A 16752-nucleotide genomic window follows, 5' to 3' on the forward strand; every position below is an offset into this window, starting at 1 on the left:
AATCATCAAAATTAAACGAAATAAACATTTGAAATATATGAGTTTGTATGTAATGTATGAATATAATATACAAGTTTCACTTTTTAAATGGAATTACTGAAATCAATCTACTTTTTCATGATATTCTAATTTTATGACCAGCACCTGTATATAAACCAGTATTATGGATATCTAAAAATAAATACAGATGCATGAAAGGATAAAGCTAATAGGCTTGGGGCAGCATTCATTGTTCCTGAGTTTGGAGTGAAAATAGGGATGAGAATCAGTGAAGAACTATCAGTTTACACAGGAGAGATGGTTGCATGGTACTCACTCACTGCTCAGTGGACTGGAGATAATCAACCACTAAGATCAATAATCTGCTCAGATTCAAGTTCATCATTATTCAGTTTAAAACATAATTATTCAAAAAATTATTCAGAAAGCATACCAGATATCTTGATGAAAATACAACAAACACTAGAAAATAAATATTATTACATTTTAATGCTTATATTGCAGCGCATAAACTTGTAAAGGAGGCTACCAATTCAGTCAAACAGAGATAAAACACGTAGTCAAGAAGAAAATGAGGGAAAGATGACAAAAACTATGGGAAGAAGAAAGAAAAAGGAGATGATTTTATATAATTCAACAGAAAACAGGAGATTTGAGATGAGCTGGACGAAAAACAGGAGGGAGGAAACAGTCTGATCACGTCTCAGATTTGGAAGCACAAGATTAAACAAAACACTTTTCATAATAGGGAAATAATAATACAGGTAAATGTGAATACTTCAGACAAGACAAGACTGTAGCATATTTTATTATACTGCCAGAAATACAGACAGGAAAGAAATCAACTGATTGACAGTACAATTAAAATGAAGGTATGGTTTGATCCAATTGAAATATTACAAAAGAACTCAAAAAGTGACAGTTCTCAAGCCTGAATGAATTATCTGAAACAGATTGGTTCGTTTGTTTTTGTTTTTTGAGCGTAGTTCCAGTCCACGCCAGGTGGTGGCGGTAATGTACCATAGTTGCTGTTTGCAACCCGCTGAAAAAGAAGAAGAAGAAGAAGGAAAAAAAAAAAAAAAAAAAAGAACCCGCCGAGCAGCACTGATTCTAGAGGGGAAAACACTGTTGCGTCGGGAGGTTCTGTCTGAGTGTTTCTTTCTGCTTCAGGTCGATTTGACTCGTGTTTTGCGGGTTTTGGAGCGACAAACCGGAGGAAGGCGGAGCTGCTATGTGAGGACCGGTCTGGAAGTTGGAAGGCTGAGGAGCGGGTCAAGGAGAAGTGGGGGACCGGTGCCGAGCGCTGCCCGCCGGGACGATGTTCGTGACGTGGCCGAGCGCCTCTGCAGTTCGGCCAGGGAACCGGGACTGAGTCCAGTCGGGGTTCCGATGGGAAAGCGTCGTCGTGGGTGCTGAAAACAGAGCTGCGAACGTGGAAGCAGGAGCGGCGGTACCACCGGCCGGGGACACCATGTGGAGGAGAGCCGCCCTGTGCTGCCTGCTGCTGGGGAGCTTTCTGCGCCCTGCCGGAGGTAGGAGCGGTCCGTCAGCCTCCAGGACCGGGTCCTGAACCGATACCTTCAGACAGACAAGCAGGATGGCAGGCGGCTCATTTAAGGAGAATGCTGTCTTTTAACATTGGCCGACAGAAAAAGTTTACACCCCCTGTTAAAGTGCCAGGTTACTGTGATGTGACACCTTTAAGAGACATGTAACCTCTTCAGTTTATCTGGAACAATCTACTCTCTGGAAAACTATAAACAAATAAAAAGGTGCAATACGCTGGTTGCATTAGAATGTACTGTTATCTAATAATTAGCTGAAGCACTTCCTGATTTAATGTCAGTCTTAGGAAGGAGTCTGTCAGCAGCCACACCTTGACTTGGTAATATTTGTCCCCTGTTCCTTCCTGAAGTCCAAACCTGTCAGATTGTGGAGACAGCTGGCTCAGGCCCTGTTCAGACCTGGCGCTGACTTCTGTCCTGGGTGATATGACTGCAAGAGGTCAGCTCTGATTGAGAGCGTTCACACTTTTCAGTAAATGTAACCCATCCATCCATCCATCCATCCATTTTCTTCACCCGCTTCTCCTCTCTGGGTCACGGGGAGCTGGGGCCTATCTCCAGCTATCACTGTGCAAGAGTCTGTAAATGTAACCCAAAATATTCTTTTTTTGTTTGTTTGTTTTGGATTAGATGTCATTTACTTCTTGTGCATGCAGATACACACACAGCCACACCACGCAGTGTGACAGCAGGTCGGCTGGTGTTTCTCTAAAACTTGCATTTATCCATCTGAACTATGAAATTATTTTCTGATTAACATAGAGTTCCATCTTTGTTAGTACTTAACTTTTAATTGCCTTAATAAGCTACAAGATGACTACATGACTTCACAGAGCTCAGTGTTGGAGCAAAGACAAAGGATTTTAACCAACAAGTGTCAGCTGTTTTACACAGCTTCATTATGAATGGGAAATCAGCGCTGTAATTAATTAGATGAATATATTGCAACACAATGTTGCTCAGACTCTTGTTCTGTGATTGACACGGCACTTTATAGCTTCCAGTGACTGCAGTGGGTCCAGTCACCTCTAAAACAATCAGAACAAACTTTAACTACAGAGAAACTTGCCATACAATGTCCTGTTATCCACTCTGATTAATAAAATACAGACAAAAAGGACATTTTTTAGTATAAAGAATTCAAATAAACAGTTCATTAAAACCTTTGACTGAAAATAAACAAACAAAAAAAATAATGTCTCTTTAGAATATTTCAAAGGATGCCTTGTCCTTTATCAGCTGGCAGCTGAGGGGAGTTTTGTTGTTGTTGTTTTAACCCCAGGATGTCCAGGAAATAACTTCTGCTTGTGTAGGCTCATGTCAGCTCAGCAGGAGGTCTTACAGCTTGACTCTGGACGGATCGTGTTCACACTACCCAACCTGCATTGGTAAAAATGGGTCCAGACCACCAATAAAGGTTGTCTGAGTGAAGGCGCTTTCAGCGTGCATTAAGGCTGTTCAGACCCGTATTTGGCAATATCTGAATTCAATCTGATCTCTCGGGGCAGAATTTATCGACAGCTCACCGATCTGAATGGGGCTTTCAGATTAGCACTCACATTTCCTGTCAGATTCAGGTCTAGACTCTGGTTCGGTCATTCTTACAAACTTTTAATTTCCTTCTGGTGAAGCCGTTCTTTGTCGCTCGGGGTCATTGCCATTTCAGTGATTTCCCCTCCAAAACAGTAAAAGATTTGTAGATTCAACAGGAAGCTGGACCAGCCAGACTGCTCTGAGGGCATGCCCTCCAGAAAAAATATGCGGCATCCTGAGTGTTTTATTACAGCACAAAAGAGATGAGAACAAAACATTGATTTTTAGGCAGTGAAGCTGCGGTGGTTGCAGTGTTAAGAGCAGGACTAGTGTGGAATTGCTACTAATGACTCGTTGGATTTTAATTTATCAACTAATTTAGCAGTTAAGCTGAATGTCTAGCTTTGTTTTAGTTCATTTTAATAACAGTCAACATTTACAGTATCCTACAAAATAAAATGTAAATAAAAAGGATTTGAGTTCCAGCTCCAGCATGACAAATAAATAAAAAGGTTGTATTATTTATGTGTTTACAAATAAAATCCTGAATCTTCAGTATGAAGCAGAGGTCCCCCGACAGCTGCTAAACGACAAAGTTGGAATTGAATTTAGAATAAACTGTTCAATATTTAATTTGTGAAGTCCATGACTTAGAAAAGATGAAAACTGTCAGAGAATCATGATGAGGTGGGGCAGCTGCTCCAATACCATTCAGTGAAAAATGCGTTGATCGTAACCTCAATCCGATACTTTGGATTGGCTTGTGACATCCCAAATTTATAGTGTAAGAAATTTCTTCCTTGATTTATATGTGTGAAGAAATGCATAAAACACTTAGTTTGATGTTAGGTGTTTTAGTCTAGCATCACAAACTGCAGTTTCCGTTCCAAGTGAACAAAGGTCATTTTTCCAGAGGGAGTGTTTTTCCCTTTGAGCTACGCTCCTGTGTGCTGCCCTAATGTTGTTGCTGCATGTGAAATCCTTCGCAGAACCTCGTTAATAACCTTCTCTTCTCAGGTCTCAACTTGTGTTTGAGTGGCAGTGCTACTTCCTGTGAGGAGTGCCTCCTGACTCACGCCAGCTGTGCCTGGTGCGCACAAGAGGCGAGTGACTTTCATCGTGTACACACCTGTACAAGCACACTGTTGTGCGGGAGTGGTTTTATGGCAGTCCTAATGGTTTAAATTCAGAAACTAGACACTGCAGCTTAATCGTGCAGAGGGAAGGTTCTGGGAATCTTCTCACTAAACAAGCAAAACCGTGAGGGGGGGAAAATCCAACTGCTCATCAGAAAAATCAGCCAATCACATGGCAGCTGCTCGGTGCCTTTTAGGCATGTAGACATGGTGAAGACTTGCTGAAGTTCTACTGGGATTTTTATACACAACCATTATTTTGGAGTTTAAAGAGATTGGTCCAAAAGGGAGAAAATATCCAGTGAGCTGCATTTGTGTGGACAAAAAAAAAAAAAGCTTGGTTAATGTCAGCGGAGAATGAGTAGGCTAGTTCAAGATGACAGAAAGGCAACAAATAACCACTCATTACAAACAAAGCACTGCAGAAAACCATCTCTGAATGCACAGCACGATCAGTCCCAACAGATCAACAAATACTCAAGACCAGCCCGTCTGGCATCAACAACCATGCCTCATTCAAAGTCACTTAAACCATTGAACTGCAGCAAGTCTTCACCATTTCTACATGCCTTAAGGCAATGAGTTGTGATTGGCTGATTCGATCAGAATTACCTTAAATTCCAGGGGAAAAAAAACAAGTTTGAAGTCCATCCAGGCCTCCAGGCTTTGTTTGAGGAACTCTTCCAGTTCAGAAATGGGTCTATATAAGTATTAGGAAACAGAATTTCTGGTCTGATTTTAATGTTCTTGTCCACATGATTTTTGTCGGTAGCAAGTATTCATGTTGAGACCAGCAGCCTTTAATTTATGATGATTTTTCCCTTGTTATATTCCCAATCCTATGACTAGGGGTCGCAGCCATGTCCTTTACTGTCCTGGTCTCTTAGAGATGAAAAGAGGATTGCAGTCTGAAGTTCTCTTGCTTCTTCTCTTCAGGACTTTGGACAGGGCCGTTTTCTGACATCACGATGTGACTTCAGTGAAAACCTACAGAACAGGGGCTGCGCGGAACGCTTCATCGAATATCCCAAGAGCACCATCTATGTCCTCAAGGACAGAGCCCTGAGCTCTAAAGAATCTGGCTGGGCCCAGTACGACATAGTCCAGATTAGTCCTCAGAAGATCTCACTCAGCTTGCGACCCGGTACGAATCCCCCACCTTGAAGGTAAGAGCAAGCTTTCCTCTGTGATCAACCAGCTGATGGGTTCTCTGACCTTGTTCTCGCAGGAGATCAGACTCAGTTCAACCTGCAGGTGCGGCAGGTGGAGGACTATCCTGTGGATCTCTACTACCTGATGGACCTGTCCCTTTCCATGAAAGACGACCTGGAAACCATCCTTAACCTGGGCACCAGGCTGGCAGAGGAGATGGGGAAGCTCACCAGCAACTTCAGGCTGGGTTTTGGTTCCTTTGTGGATAAAAACATGTCACCGTTCTCCCACACTGCTCCCAAGTACCAGGATAATCCCTGCAATGGGTATGAAGCGGGAACAGGATTTGTTTGATTTTTTTAGATTAACGTTTTGATGGATTGCAGTTTTGTTGTGAAGCAAACTGCAGCGGTTGGACGGAAACTCGCACATTTAGGAATCGTGTCTGCTTTGTGCTCCAACTGTTAGTGAGAGGAATTAAAGATGGCGCTCTGTTGCTCCTCTAACAAACTGGAACACAGCAGAAGAGTTGGAGCTTAGTGAGGAGGGGGGTGCCGTAGCACATAATGTTTACTCTGGAGGTCAGACCGCACTGCTCGAACTCAACATCCACTATCACGCATCACTTCCCATCTAGGTTACAGCCTGCCTCTGGTGTTTGTGTGTGTGTGTGTGTGTGTGTGTGGGAGGGGAAAAGAGACACCATTTCGACCCTTGCAGACCTAGTTGCCTCCTGTCATTGCTATCATATGCGAGTAATACTTTTGTAGGTAGAGAAAACCTGTTTTTAAGCAGTAATTAAGACAGAATAAAGCCTCTCCTATAATTTGTAGTCGTCCTGTGTGGGTCATGGAGAGTCATGGTGAAAGTACATCTTCCTCTTCTGAGGTTTTAATCTTTACCGAGAATAAAGTATTACCTGCTCAGTCATGGAGCAAACATTGCATTATGGATAAATATATTTAAAATTAGTCTCTCACTTCCTGGCAGCTCTTCTAAACAAACCACATCTGCTTAGTTTTTTTTTTTGTTTAGTTTAACTTTGCTTTAGTGACCTTTAACCTGCTAATAGAGGCCGGTAGAGTCTAACATTCAGCTCATTTCTCTGAGCATTGCACGGTCTGACCTTCAGGGTGAATTTGCTGGGACGTCCACTCCTAGAAAGCATTGGCAGCTGTCTTAAATCGTTTTCCACCTGTGAATAATCTTTTTCGCTGTAGAATTATGAACTCCTAATAGTTTGGAAATGACCTTCGACCCTTCCCAGATTGATGGGCAGCAACAGTTGCTTCTGTAATGTCATTGCTGATGTCTTTCCGCCTTGGTGTTGTGCGCTCCAGAGCAGCAAAGTGACAAAACTCCTGCTTTTATAGAGTTGGTCCCACCTCAGGTGATCGGTTAAATAATTAGATCATCTTCTCCTGGATGCTGCCTGCTGTTTTAGTTCCTGTGGAAGCAGAAAGAGTAGAATATTTTAGTTTTTTAATGACGGAGATGATAAATTTAACATTAGAGCTGAAAGAGTTGCTAGCCAGCGTTTACCCCGTAACACCCTGTGAATGTCTCTCTGCACAGATTCAAGCTGTTCCCCACATGCGTTCCTGCCTTTGGTTTCCGGCACATCCTCTCTCTGACAGACGAAGTTGATCGTTTCAACGAGGAGGTGCAGAAGCAGATGGTGTCTCGAAACCGAGACGCACCAGAGGGTGGATTTGATGCCATCCTGCAGGCTGCGGTTTGTCAGGTGACTAAGTCTTCTCTCATGTTAGTTGTGTTTGAAATCTTTCTGCATGTGATTGAAGTAAAATCCTGCTGCCACAAGCAGCTGCTCTGTTTACTGCATAATGAAAAGCGCCAGGGGGGACAGTCTGCTGGACGAGTCTCTCCCTCCCCGCCCCTTATAATTGTTTTCTAAAGGCAAAGAACGACGCCGGCCTTATAATTTACTTTGAGCTGCCATCTTTCAAACCCTTGCTGGTTGAAGCCAGAGCTGAGTGACTCTGAAGTCTCGGATTGGGTTTCAGTCTTCTGTGTCAGGTGAAGATTCTTCCAAACAAATATAAATCAGGATTTCAAAGTCGGACAGCATGGGGGCCCAGTGGTTAGAAGGCTACAGGTCCTCTTCCTAGCTGGGGTCTTTGTGTGCAGTTTGCATGTACTCCAGTTTCCCATGCATGTTAGATTCATTAAGAACTTTGAATTCTCATTAGTTGTGAATGGTTGTTTGTCTCTGTGTGTCCTTGTGATGGTCTTGTGACCTGTCCAGGTGTCCCCCGCCTCTCAGATTGACTTCTAGAGATAGGTACCAGCTGCCTGTGACCCTGCACAGAAAAGCTGGTGAAGAAATTGGGTGGATGGACGTCAGTCACAGCAGTTAACATAAATTTAACCAAATCTCAAATCTCATACAAATTGGTTAAGTTAAACAAAGATATCTGGGGCAAATTTGTATAAAATGGTTTTGTAATAAATTTATTTTAAAGTTTAGCTTTTGAACTGGTCAGGAAATCTTCCCAAAGGTACTTTTATGCAACTCTGTAGAGAGTAAACAAGCATTAAACTGTTTAACTGTGGTGAGTAATTTCACTGTGGCTAACATGTAATTATGCCGCCCTGGCCTGTCAGGAAAAGCAGGGCAGAGATTGGTGTTTTTATCTGAACGGACGTGTGTGATTTCATGCTTGTTGTTTTGATTCCGATCCTGTGGTCTGTTTACCTCAGAAGGACATCACTTTGAACCTGACTGTGCTTCGCTGCAAGTTGAAAAACCAGTAGGACTCGCTAATAATGTAACGTCTCCCAGTCAGCTGGCAAACTTTCCTTAATATCGTTCTCTGCCTTCAAACACTGCACCAACATATTTCCTCCCAGAAGTGGTACAGTACTGTGTGTGGCTGATTTATTGAGACGCACACTTGGAGAAGTGCAAATAAATGTTGATTGTTTCAGCTATTACCTCTTTTTATTCTCACGGCAGCCATGAGGAGTTTTGATGTCAGGGCTGGTGAGGAAAGTGAAGGCTCTGACTTCAGGAGGCATTTCATTAGAATTATTTTTTTTATTTAAAAATGCAATCTTATTACTATATAATGAGCAAAGTAATGCTACACGTGCTGCAGTTATTTTAGAAAGAAACACTGTCGTTTATGTAAAAAGCATTAGAAAAAGATTTTCGATGTTTGTAGGATTTCAATAACTTTGCTCTTGGATTAAAATCCTTCCTTTGAACATGAGCGGTGTGTTTCCCACAGAGATCCAGAGTTGAGCCTCTTCACACCACAACGTTTCTGTTGTTGGTCTGATCGGACCATTCCCAGCTCTTGTATGCCGAACAAAGGCCTCTCAGCTGATTGGATGAAAAGCTGTGTGTATTATGCAGCATGCATTAGTCAGCACTGCCTGTGCCCTGCATGTTGTTTCACGTTGATAATGGCCTCGTCAGCTCTTTGTTCTTCCACTCTGCTGGTGTTGGTTTGAATGAGAGCTTCTCATGGAAAAAGAAAATAGAAGACTAACCCATTTGCTATTTGTTAAACTCCCAATTCGAGCCCAATATTTAAACGTGCCGGCTTAATGTTATCTGTTAATACTTTCTAAAATATTTGGGCTCAACAGTAACCATAAACGGCAGGTGTTTCCTGCACAGATCCAGCCTGCGTCTGACTCTCCTGTTATGTTAACAGGAGAAGATCGGCTGGAGGAAAGGGGCCCGCCACCTGCTGGTTTTCACCACAGACGACGTGCCGCACCTGGCCCTGGACGGGCGGCTGGGAGGCCTCGTTCAGCCTCACGACGGACAGTGTCACCTCAACGAGCAGAACGAGTACAATGCCTCCACGAAGATGGTAAGAAGAGGGGCGCTTTGTTACATGATCATCACAAGAGCTAATACTGCTGCATCTCAGTTAGGAGACAGAAAAGGGGAACATAGTAGTTTGAAATATCGTTTAAATACCATGTTTTATTAACATTAATCCAAGACAGCAGCACCTTCCCATTCTTTCAGCTGCTGCCTTCAGGATTCAGAGGTTATCTGCTTCCTACTCAGCCTAGTGTACCAACAAGCAGAGGCATAATCATATAAATATAGGTACAGTATTACTCATATTAGCTCAGGTTGGATGCCTATTACTCAGGGATCTCAACTTTGTTTAAAACTCTGATTTCACAAAACAAAATGCTCCAGCTTTGTCTCATCAGACCCATAAGCTTTGGTTCTTGTCAACATGGATTTTGATGAATTCCTAAGGCACATGACTTAATCTTCTGTAAAACAAACGTGTAAAAGTTTGTATTTTCTGTTAGTGGCATTAAGAATATTTAAAATACCCTTAAAAGGTAATTGAAAAGCGTTACATTTGATTGGCTTCTTCAGAAAGCTAAATTTAATAACTTTGGCAGCTGAGGAGGAACTTGAAGCTGCTTGAAGATGATCTTGTTGCTTTTACCTTTTAACATGGATATTTATAATATTCTTTATAAGCTCTGGGCTTTGCTTTCTCTGCTCTATGCTCAGAGTGGTGCACACCATACCAAACTACCCAGTGGCTGTCTGTTCCTTTTAAAAAGGCTGAATGGCTGACAAAAAGCTTGAAGGCACCTGTGAAACTAATTTAGGTCAAACACTTAGTTTGAAATATGACTATCATTGACCTTTGGCTTACGGTGGCCTGGTACCAAGTATATTTATGGACCACCCCATGCCCAAACCTGGTGTTCATTATGGACAGTCCATGCCGAGCACAGAAGCCTAATAAAAGAGTACTGCTTGGGTTCAGATCGAGGAGGCCGCTCCTCCCAAGCATTTCCCTCCAGGTGTCTCCATCATTTCTCACATGAGCCTTGAAGTCACCCAGGAAAACAACAGAATACCCAGATGTCACCCCTCTCAGGACACCATCCAGGGGTTACGAAAAGGTCAGGCATGTAACTGATGTTTGGTGCATAAGCAGAGACAGACAAACCCTCTTCTTCACCGGGAAGAGCTCCAACACCAAGGTTCTCACCTGGGGGCTTATAGGTTTAAAAAAAAAAACTGAGCATGGCTTTATGTAGGGTTTTTTCCACATTAGTCAGGTGTCCTGACTAATATGATCATCTTTCATTGCCAAACTCTTTGAATCACTCTTAATTCTGACTGTTTGCCATTTTAACTGAATCGCTTTTCACAAGAAATGAACCATTGTTTCAATGAGCTGTATGGGTACCAGTTAATTTATCTGTATGTATATAAGGGCCTTGCTATGCCTTACACCTACTCATCTTAACCTGACAGGAGCAGGTGAGTGGCAGGTTAACGACTGGTAGGATTGGATGGAATTGCCCCTTTCTGGGGCATGATCAGTACTGTCCAGCCTTGGGTCAACCACGGCTCTGTGATGGTGCCAGTAGGGATACTTAATAGTGCTGCTGAGGGTACTTTATCACTTAGCCTTGGCAAGGGGTGCAGGTCATAGGTGTTTAGCTTGGTCATGATCTTCATTCTCGGGTCAGCTGCCCTTGTATTCAGTTCCTCAGGACTTTTCAGTGGGGCTTGGTACCCATACTCAGATGGTGGAGATGATTTATCTACCCCCTTCTGTAGCACCTTTGCTGTGCCTCGTCAATTTCCAGGTGTGATAACTCAATCAATTGGTCTCCTGAGTGTTGGAATTCTGTGTCCGAATTTGTTTCAGAGTCAGTCTGGATATCGGGTGTCAAAGTTTCCATAGTTCCCACACCCTTCTGATGTAGCTCCTTAGGCTTGCTCATATAGTAGCATTTCAACAGTGTTAAGTTGTCTGCCTTTGTCATTGAATGTCTTGTTTCAGTAGCCCATTTCTCATCAGAATGTCCTGGTTTCCCAACATCATTTCTATGTCCGTCACTCATTTTGCAACTGAGGTTGCTTGGATGTTGGTGGCACTGGGGTTCAAACCCTGAACTGTGATCTACCTGTCCCAAAGTCATGTCTGTTTATTAAAAGGACATGGTATAGACCGATTTATAGAAAAGTTAACTTTAAATGACTGCTTTGGTGCAATATAAAAACTAAAATTAACTTCACCTTCAAGGGAGGGCAGAAGGGTTCTATAATAGTAAGGGAAACTCTAGAGCAGGGGTGTCCAGGCCTCGAGGGCCGCTGTCCTGGAGATTTTAGGTTTTTCTGCTCCAACACACCTGATTCAAATGGTTTGATTAGCTCCTCGCCAAATCATCAGGTTCTTCAGGAGCATGGCAACAAGTCATCCATTTAAACCAGGTGTTTTAAAGCAAGATTACATCTAAAACATACAGGACAGCAGCCTCCAAGGAATGGAGTTTGACACCTGTGCTCTGGAGGAAATGATCACAAATCTGTGAAAACTGGAACGCTGTACTTTTGCGTTTACTTTTTAAACTTCAGTTATTCTGGAGATAAGACGTGCAAAGGCAGCTCATCAGTTGGGGCAGGAAGCCATCCATCTGTTTAATCTATCTCCTGAACTAAAACCTTCATGCAGCTCATGTGAAGAAGAAAACATCTGATGTCTGGTTCCCTGCAGGACTATCCTTCTCTGGCTTTGCTCGGAGAGAAACTGGCTGAAAACGACATCTTCCTCATCTTCGCTGTAACCAAGCAGGTGTACGTTATTTACAAGGTACTCTCAGTTTGCTCTTTCTTAAGGAACTATTTTTTCATTTGTTCAGCATAAACGTGCGCTGACATGTTTTTAATCCTTTTCACAAAGAATTTCACTGCGCTGATACCGGGAACCAGCGTGGAGATTCTTGACCAGGACTCCAAGAACGTCATTCAGCTGATTATCTCTGCATACAATGTGAGTATATGTTTGTTTGTGTTTCATGACTAATGGAGGGATTTGTTTATTTTTACATTATAAATAAATCACCAAATGAGTTATGAATGAATATTTCTAATAACTTTAAGGAAAAAGAGGATTGATTGATGAATCGTGGAAATTACGTTAAGATACCAGATTATGAAGTAAATACGTTATTTAAACCATTAAAAAGGGATGAGAGAAGCTGGGTGCTAAGTATTTAGTTAAAGAAAGTAGAAAGAAGTATTGTCATGCTGAGTCTAATTGTTATTAATCTCATAATACTTCCAAATTTATGTTATTAAGGACACAAACCCATATCCACATAGCAAAAAGGAGCTGATCTGACCGGGTGACAAACCTTTCCACTGTTTAGTGCGGTCCGAGTGGGGTCTGTTAGGGAACATTGAGCATTGACCTGAGGAACTCCTGATGATGGGAGAGGAACCTTGATGGCAGTTCGATGCGGGCCTCCTCGGTTATCACAGCTGCTTATCAGGGAGGCTTCAGTCTCGTGTCCTTGGCAGTAGCTTTGGCTAGTGTGTCTAAAATGTCTCTTAGACCAGCTGAACGTTTGTAGCTGGCTCAGATTCTTGGTTACGTACTACTAGTAAATAACTGCGGTCCTCAGTGCTTAAAGTTCAGTTCAGCTAAGTTGATATGATTGTTTGTTATAACTCAGATTTGAGAAGGTTGATGGTTGTTGTTGTTGCTACTTGCAGGAGATAAAAAAAAGAACAGTTTAGTTGCCGCCAAAGTTAGTCAGAGAGCGTCCGCCCACTTTAAGGCTGTGGATGAAACGGTTTCCTCCCCCAGCTTGGTTAAAAAGATAGTCCAACAATTTCTTGTTGAAATCCAAAATATCCCAACACAATCCTATTTGTGCTGGCATAAAAGAAAGATGTCTGATGTTGCTTTACCAGCGTCTTGCTGGAAGTGGAATGTGATGACAGATGCAGTCATCCCAGTATATGGGGTTGTGTTTATCTAAAACAGCCTGAGATACTGACACACATACAGTTCTTTCCAAACACTGTCTGGGATGATAGAAAAACCTAAAGGTAATGTTATACTTTAATCCACTTCTCTGATTCACTGTTATCAATGAACGTACAAACAGAACATTCACAGGTGGTGAAGGATGACTGTCAGACAAAGTCCATGTCAAAGCATTTATGTATTGTTGTGAAAGAAAATAAAAAAGCTAATGCTTCTTTTAGCACATCAAAGGTGGAAGGCTTGTTATTTTAAAAAGTCGTAATGGTTGGAGACGCAGCTTAAAAAGGCCTGTAAAGTTTCTTCTTGTCTTCCGTCTGTTTTCTGCACTTTCTGTTGCAGTCGGTTTGTTTTGCTGTAACAAAGATGGTGAGTCTCAGCTCTAGTGTTGCCATAATAATAAAATTTCAGTACGTTCTCACGACGTGAAAGAAGAAATCAGTTCCCTGATAAATAAAACCATTTTCCATAATGGGTGGCTTGGCATTTTGCTACACTGTCACATTTTTTTAGAATGTGTTGCAGCCTAAAATCCAGAAAAATACACATCTTAAATAAATAAAGCTAATGAGAGCTTAAATATCAGTCAGATTTTATATAAAAATTGTTAGTCTTCTTATTATTTTAACTCAATTTGAATAATTTCTATTTTCCGTGTCCCTGACTTCCTCAGATCTTATTACCACGGAAGTTCTCAGTTGTTTTATCTCTTTGCTGAATGAAAAAAAGTAATCCACAGTTCATCTGTGACATCTCAAGTGCAAACCCTGAACCCCTCCTGGTTTAGATGGAAGAAATTGTTGGAAGTTAAATCTATTGAAGGGTTCAGACTGTGGCTCCTTATATAAGAGTGACGTGCACACTGATGCTGTAATGAAAGGGTTAAAACAGTCCAAATCCTGTCTGCCGGACTTCTCCTCATGTTATCGTGAGTGCAGAGTGTTGGTCCAATTTCTGTCTGGACCCTAAACTGTCAGATTGTTTGTTTTTTCTATGAAACAATCCTGGCTCCTGGTTCTGCAGCTCTAACACAGCTCACTTGCCTGTGCTCACATTAATTATGAAAGTAGACTAAATCGGAGAAACACATTCCCCGTCCCCCCCCCCCCACACACACACACACACAACTGTCACTCAACCAGAAACACAGGCATAAATACTTGTCAGAAATGTATGGGTGAAGGTAATGATAGTATTTAACTTGATTTCAAGGACATTAGGAAGTTTATGTGAACTATGGCAGTTTTTTAGAAATCATCCTGCAGATTTATTTTACTATGCAAGAGAAGGAATTCGTTTAGGATCCTTAATTTCGTGTTTTTTTGTGTTTTTTTTTGGTCCTCAGAACATCCGCTCTACAGTGGAGCTAACAGTGTGGGACCACCCAGATGACGTCAGCCTTTCCTTCACTGCCGCCTGCCAGGATGAAAAGCCACAGTCGGGCCTCAGGAAGTGCACTGACATAAAGATCGGAGACACAGTAAGTCCCTGTCCAGCTCACGTCACCTTCCAAATGTTTTGGCACCTGATTGGATATGTCTGCATGTTGTGTCGGCCTGGCTGTGCGTTCCTGGACTAGTTTCTGGGCTTTCTTTTCAGAACTGTAGCCTCACATTCCAGCTGTGTCCTGAGCTGCTCAGCCTCCAACGTGCTCAGAGAAACAACCTATTCGTTGGTTATTCTGTTTGAACACTGATGCTGTTTTTGTGAAAAGGAAAAATTACACATCACAGGTCTAACCAAGCTGTTATAAGTCCATTTGCAGACAGATCTTGTCTCCTAATTATTTCAGTTTTCAGTTGAAACCAGATGTTTCCATTCAGTGTGTAAACAACACAGAACCATTTTTTTTGTTCACTGTCTGACATTAAAACAGACTGTTTTTGTTAAATGCCCAGTTCTTGAGAGTGAGAACTTTTTTATTACTTTCCTTAAAGTCACAAGTTTTCACCCATGTTCTTAGTATTTGGTAACATTGCCTTTTAAACTGTATGACTTGGGTCAAACATTTGGGTTTCCTTCCATCTCTGTTAACAAATCCTTTATGGGATTCAGATCAGGGCCACTCCAAAACATTAACTTTGTTGTCCTTAAACCACTTTGTAAATAATTTGTTAAGGGTCATTGTGCTTGTGTAGATTCTCAGTCACCCAGGACATGGTAAATCCCCCCAAAGAAGTTAAAAAACAAAACGACAGCACTTGTATTCTGTAGTTGGTGTTTTGCTTCCCATCCGAGCCTTTTTATTTATTTATTTTTTTTTTTTCAGTTCAAAAACCAGACTGTGGACTTCCAATCTCTTAAACTGAGATGTCATGTAAGATTCACATCCAGTCTCAGTTTTGGAAACCTTGAAATTTAATTTTTACTAATATGAGGCTTATTTTGGAAATGTCTAATTTCTACTCTTATTTGTAAGAATATCATGCTGACTCGAAGAAATGCATTAATAATATCTAAAACCATAATTAGAAGTATGAGCATAGTTTGTTTATGCTACTATAGTCTGCTATAGAGAGCAGATTATACTGCAGTGACACAATTAATGAGCTAACTGAGACATTTCATCTACCAAAGTTGAGTTACTTTCCTAGAAGACTTCATCTAGTAAAACTTGAAGTTTTAGCTGGTGAACTTTGAATTTAAAATAATTCAATACTGATCTGTGTGAGTTGAACTTTGAGCTAGTTTCAGTCAGGGGTGAACTTGTACAACACTGATAACAGGACGTTCCCATGGTGTTTATACTCGTGTATAATAGTTTGAACAGATGAGCCTTCAGACATCTGGAAACGGAGCTCAAGGATGAACCAGAGTTGTGGAGGTCGACAGTTTTCTTCCTGATATCTTGGCTGAATTCTTTTGATTTTTTTCTCACGGTGTCACAGAAAGAAGCAGAGTGTTTCAGTTGTGCCTTAAAATGTATCCACAGGTGTGCCTCCAATTAACTCGGATGTTGTCAACTAACCAATCAAAAACTCCCAAAGCCATGACATCATCATCTGGGCTTTAAGAAATTGTTTAAAGGCAGAGTAATCTTAGTGAATGTAAACCTGTGACTTTGAAGAAAAGAATAAGACATTCTCACCCTTTAATCAAGGTCCGATTCAGGTTTTATTCACGGTACAATTGAACTTTTAATGACTTTTCGAATCGACCTGTAATCACAACACCACTCTGCCTTTAGTGACAAAATGATTTGGGCCTGTTTAAAATTCAGGTCTTGTTTTGAAATTACAAAACATTTTCATAAAACCTGGAATATTAGTTAAAGTCAAGACGAAGCACACTTTCAGAGTCTTTGTTGCTGTTATTACAGGTGCTGCTGCAGTTCTCCTCCTGAACTGTAGGTGTAGCTAATGAGAAAACGATCCTACGAAACGAAGGTTACGTATGTAACTACGGTTCTATGAATCCCGGATGACCGCCAGAGGGCGGTGCTGAAAGCACTGAATGTTCCCTTCGCGCATGCGCAGTTCGAGTAATAGTATCAACAGAGTCACACTTGTGACACATCGGATGATCAATCAGAGGCTATATAGCCTGACGTCATCCGAGGCTCTGTTC

The 16752-nt window shown here is 41.6% G+C and overlaps 1 protein-coding gene across 1 annotated transcript in view; it reads left to right on the plus strand.

Annotated features, from left to right (window-relative positions):
* Nucleotides 1-1069: 1069 nt before the first annotated feature.
* itgb5 (integrin, beta 5) overlaps nt 1070-16752 on the plus strand; it is a 58551-nt gene continuing 42868 nt past the window's right edge. The window contains exons 1-9 of the mRNA XM_017421178.3: nt 1070-1532; nt 4116-4201; nt 5171-5378; nt 5463-5712; nt 6962-7130; nt 9070-9231; nt 11911-12006; nt 12097-12186; nt 14531-14665. Of these exons, the coding sequence (XP_017276667.1) occupies nt 1472-1532; nt 4116-4201; nt 5171-5378; nt 5463-5712; nt 6962-7130; nt 9070-9231; nt 11911-12006; nt 12097-12186; nt 14531-14665 (1257 nt within the window). The 5' untranslated portion in view covers nt 1070-1471. The remainder of the gene's footprint in view (nt 1533-4115; nt 4202-5170; nt 5379-5462; nt 5713-6961; nt 7131-9069; nt 9232-11910; nt 12007-12096; nt 12187-14530; nt 14666-16752) is intronic.

The sequence above is a fragment of the Kryptolebias marmoratus genome, linkage group LG6 (genome assembly GCF_001649575.2).
Source record: "Kryptolebias marmoratus isolate JLee-2015 linkage group LG6, ASM164957v2, whole genome shotgun sequence".
NCBI lineage: Eukaryota > Metazoa > Chordata > Actinopteri > Cyprinodontiformes > Rivulidae > Kryptolebias > Kryptolebias marmoratus.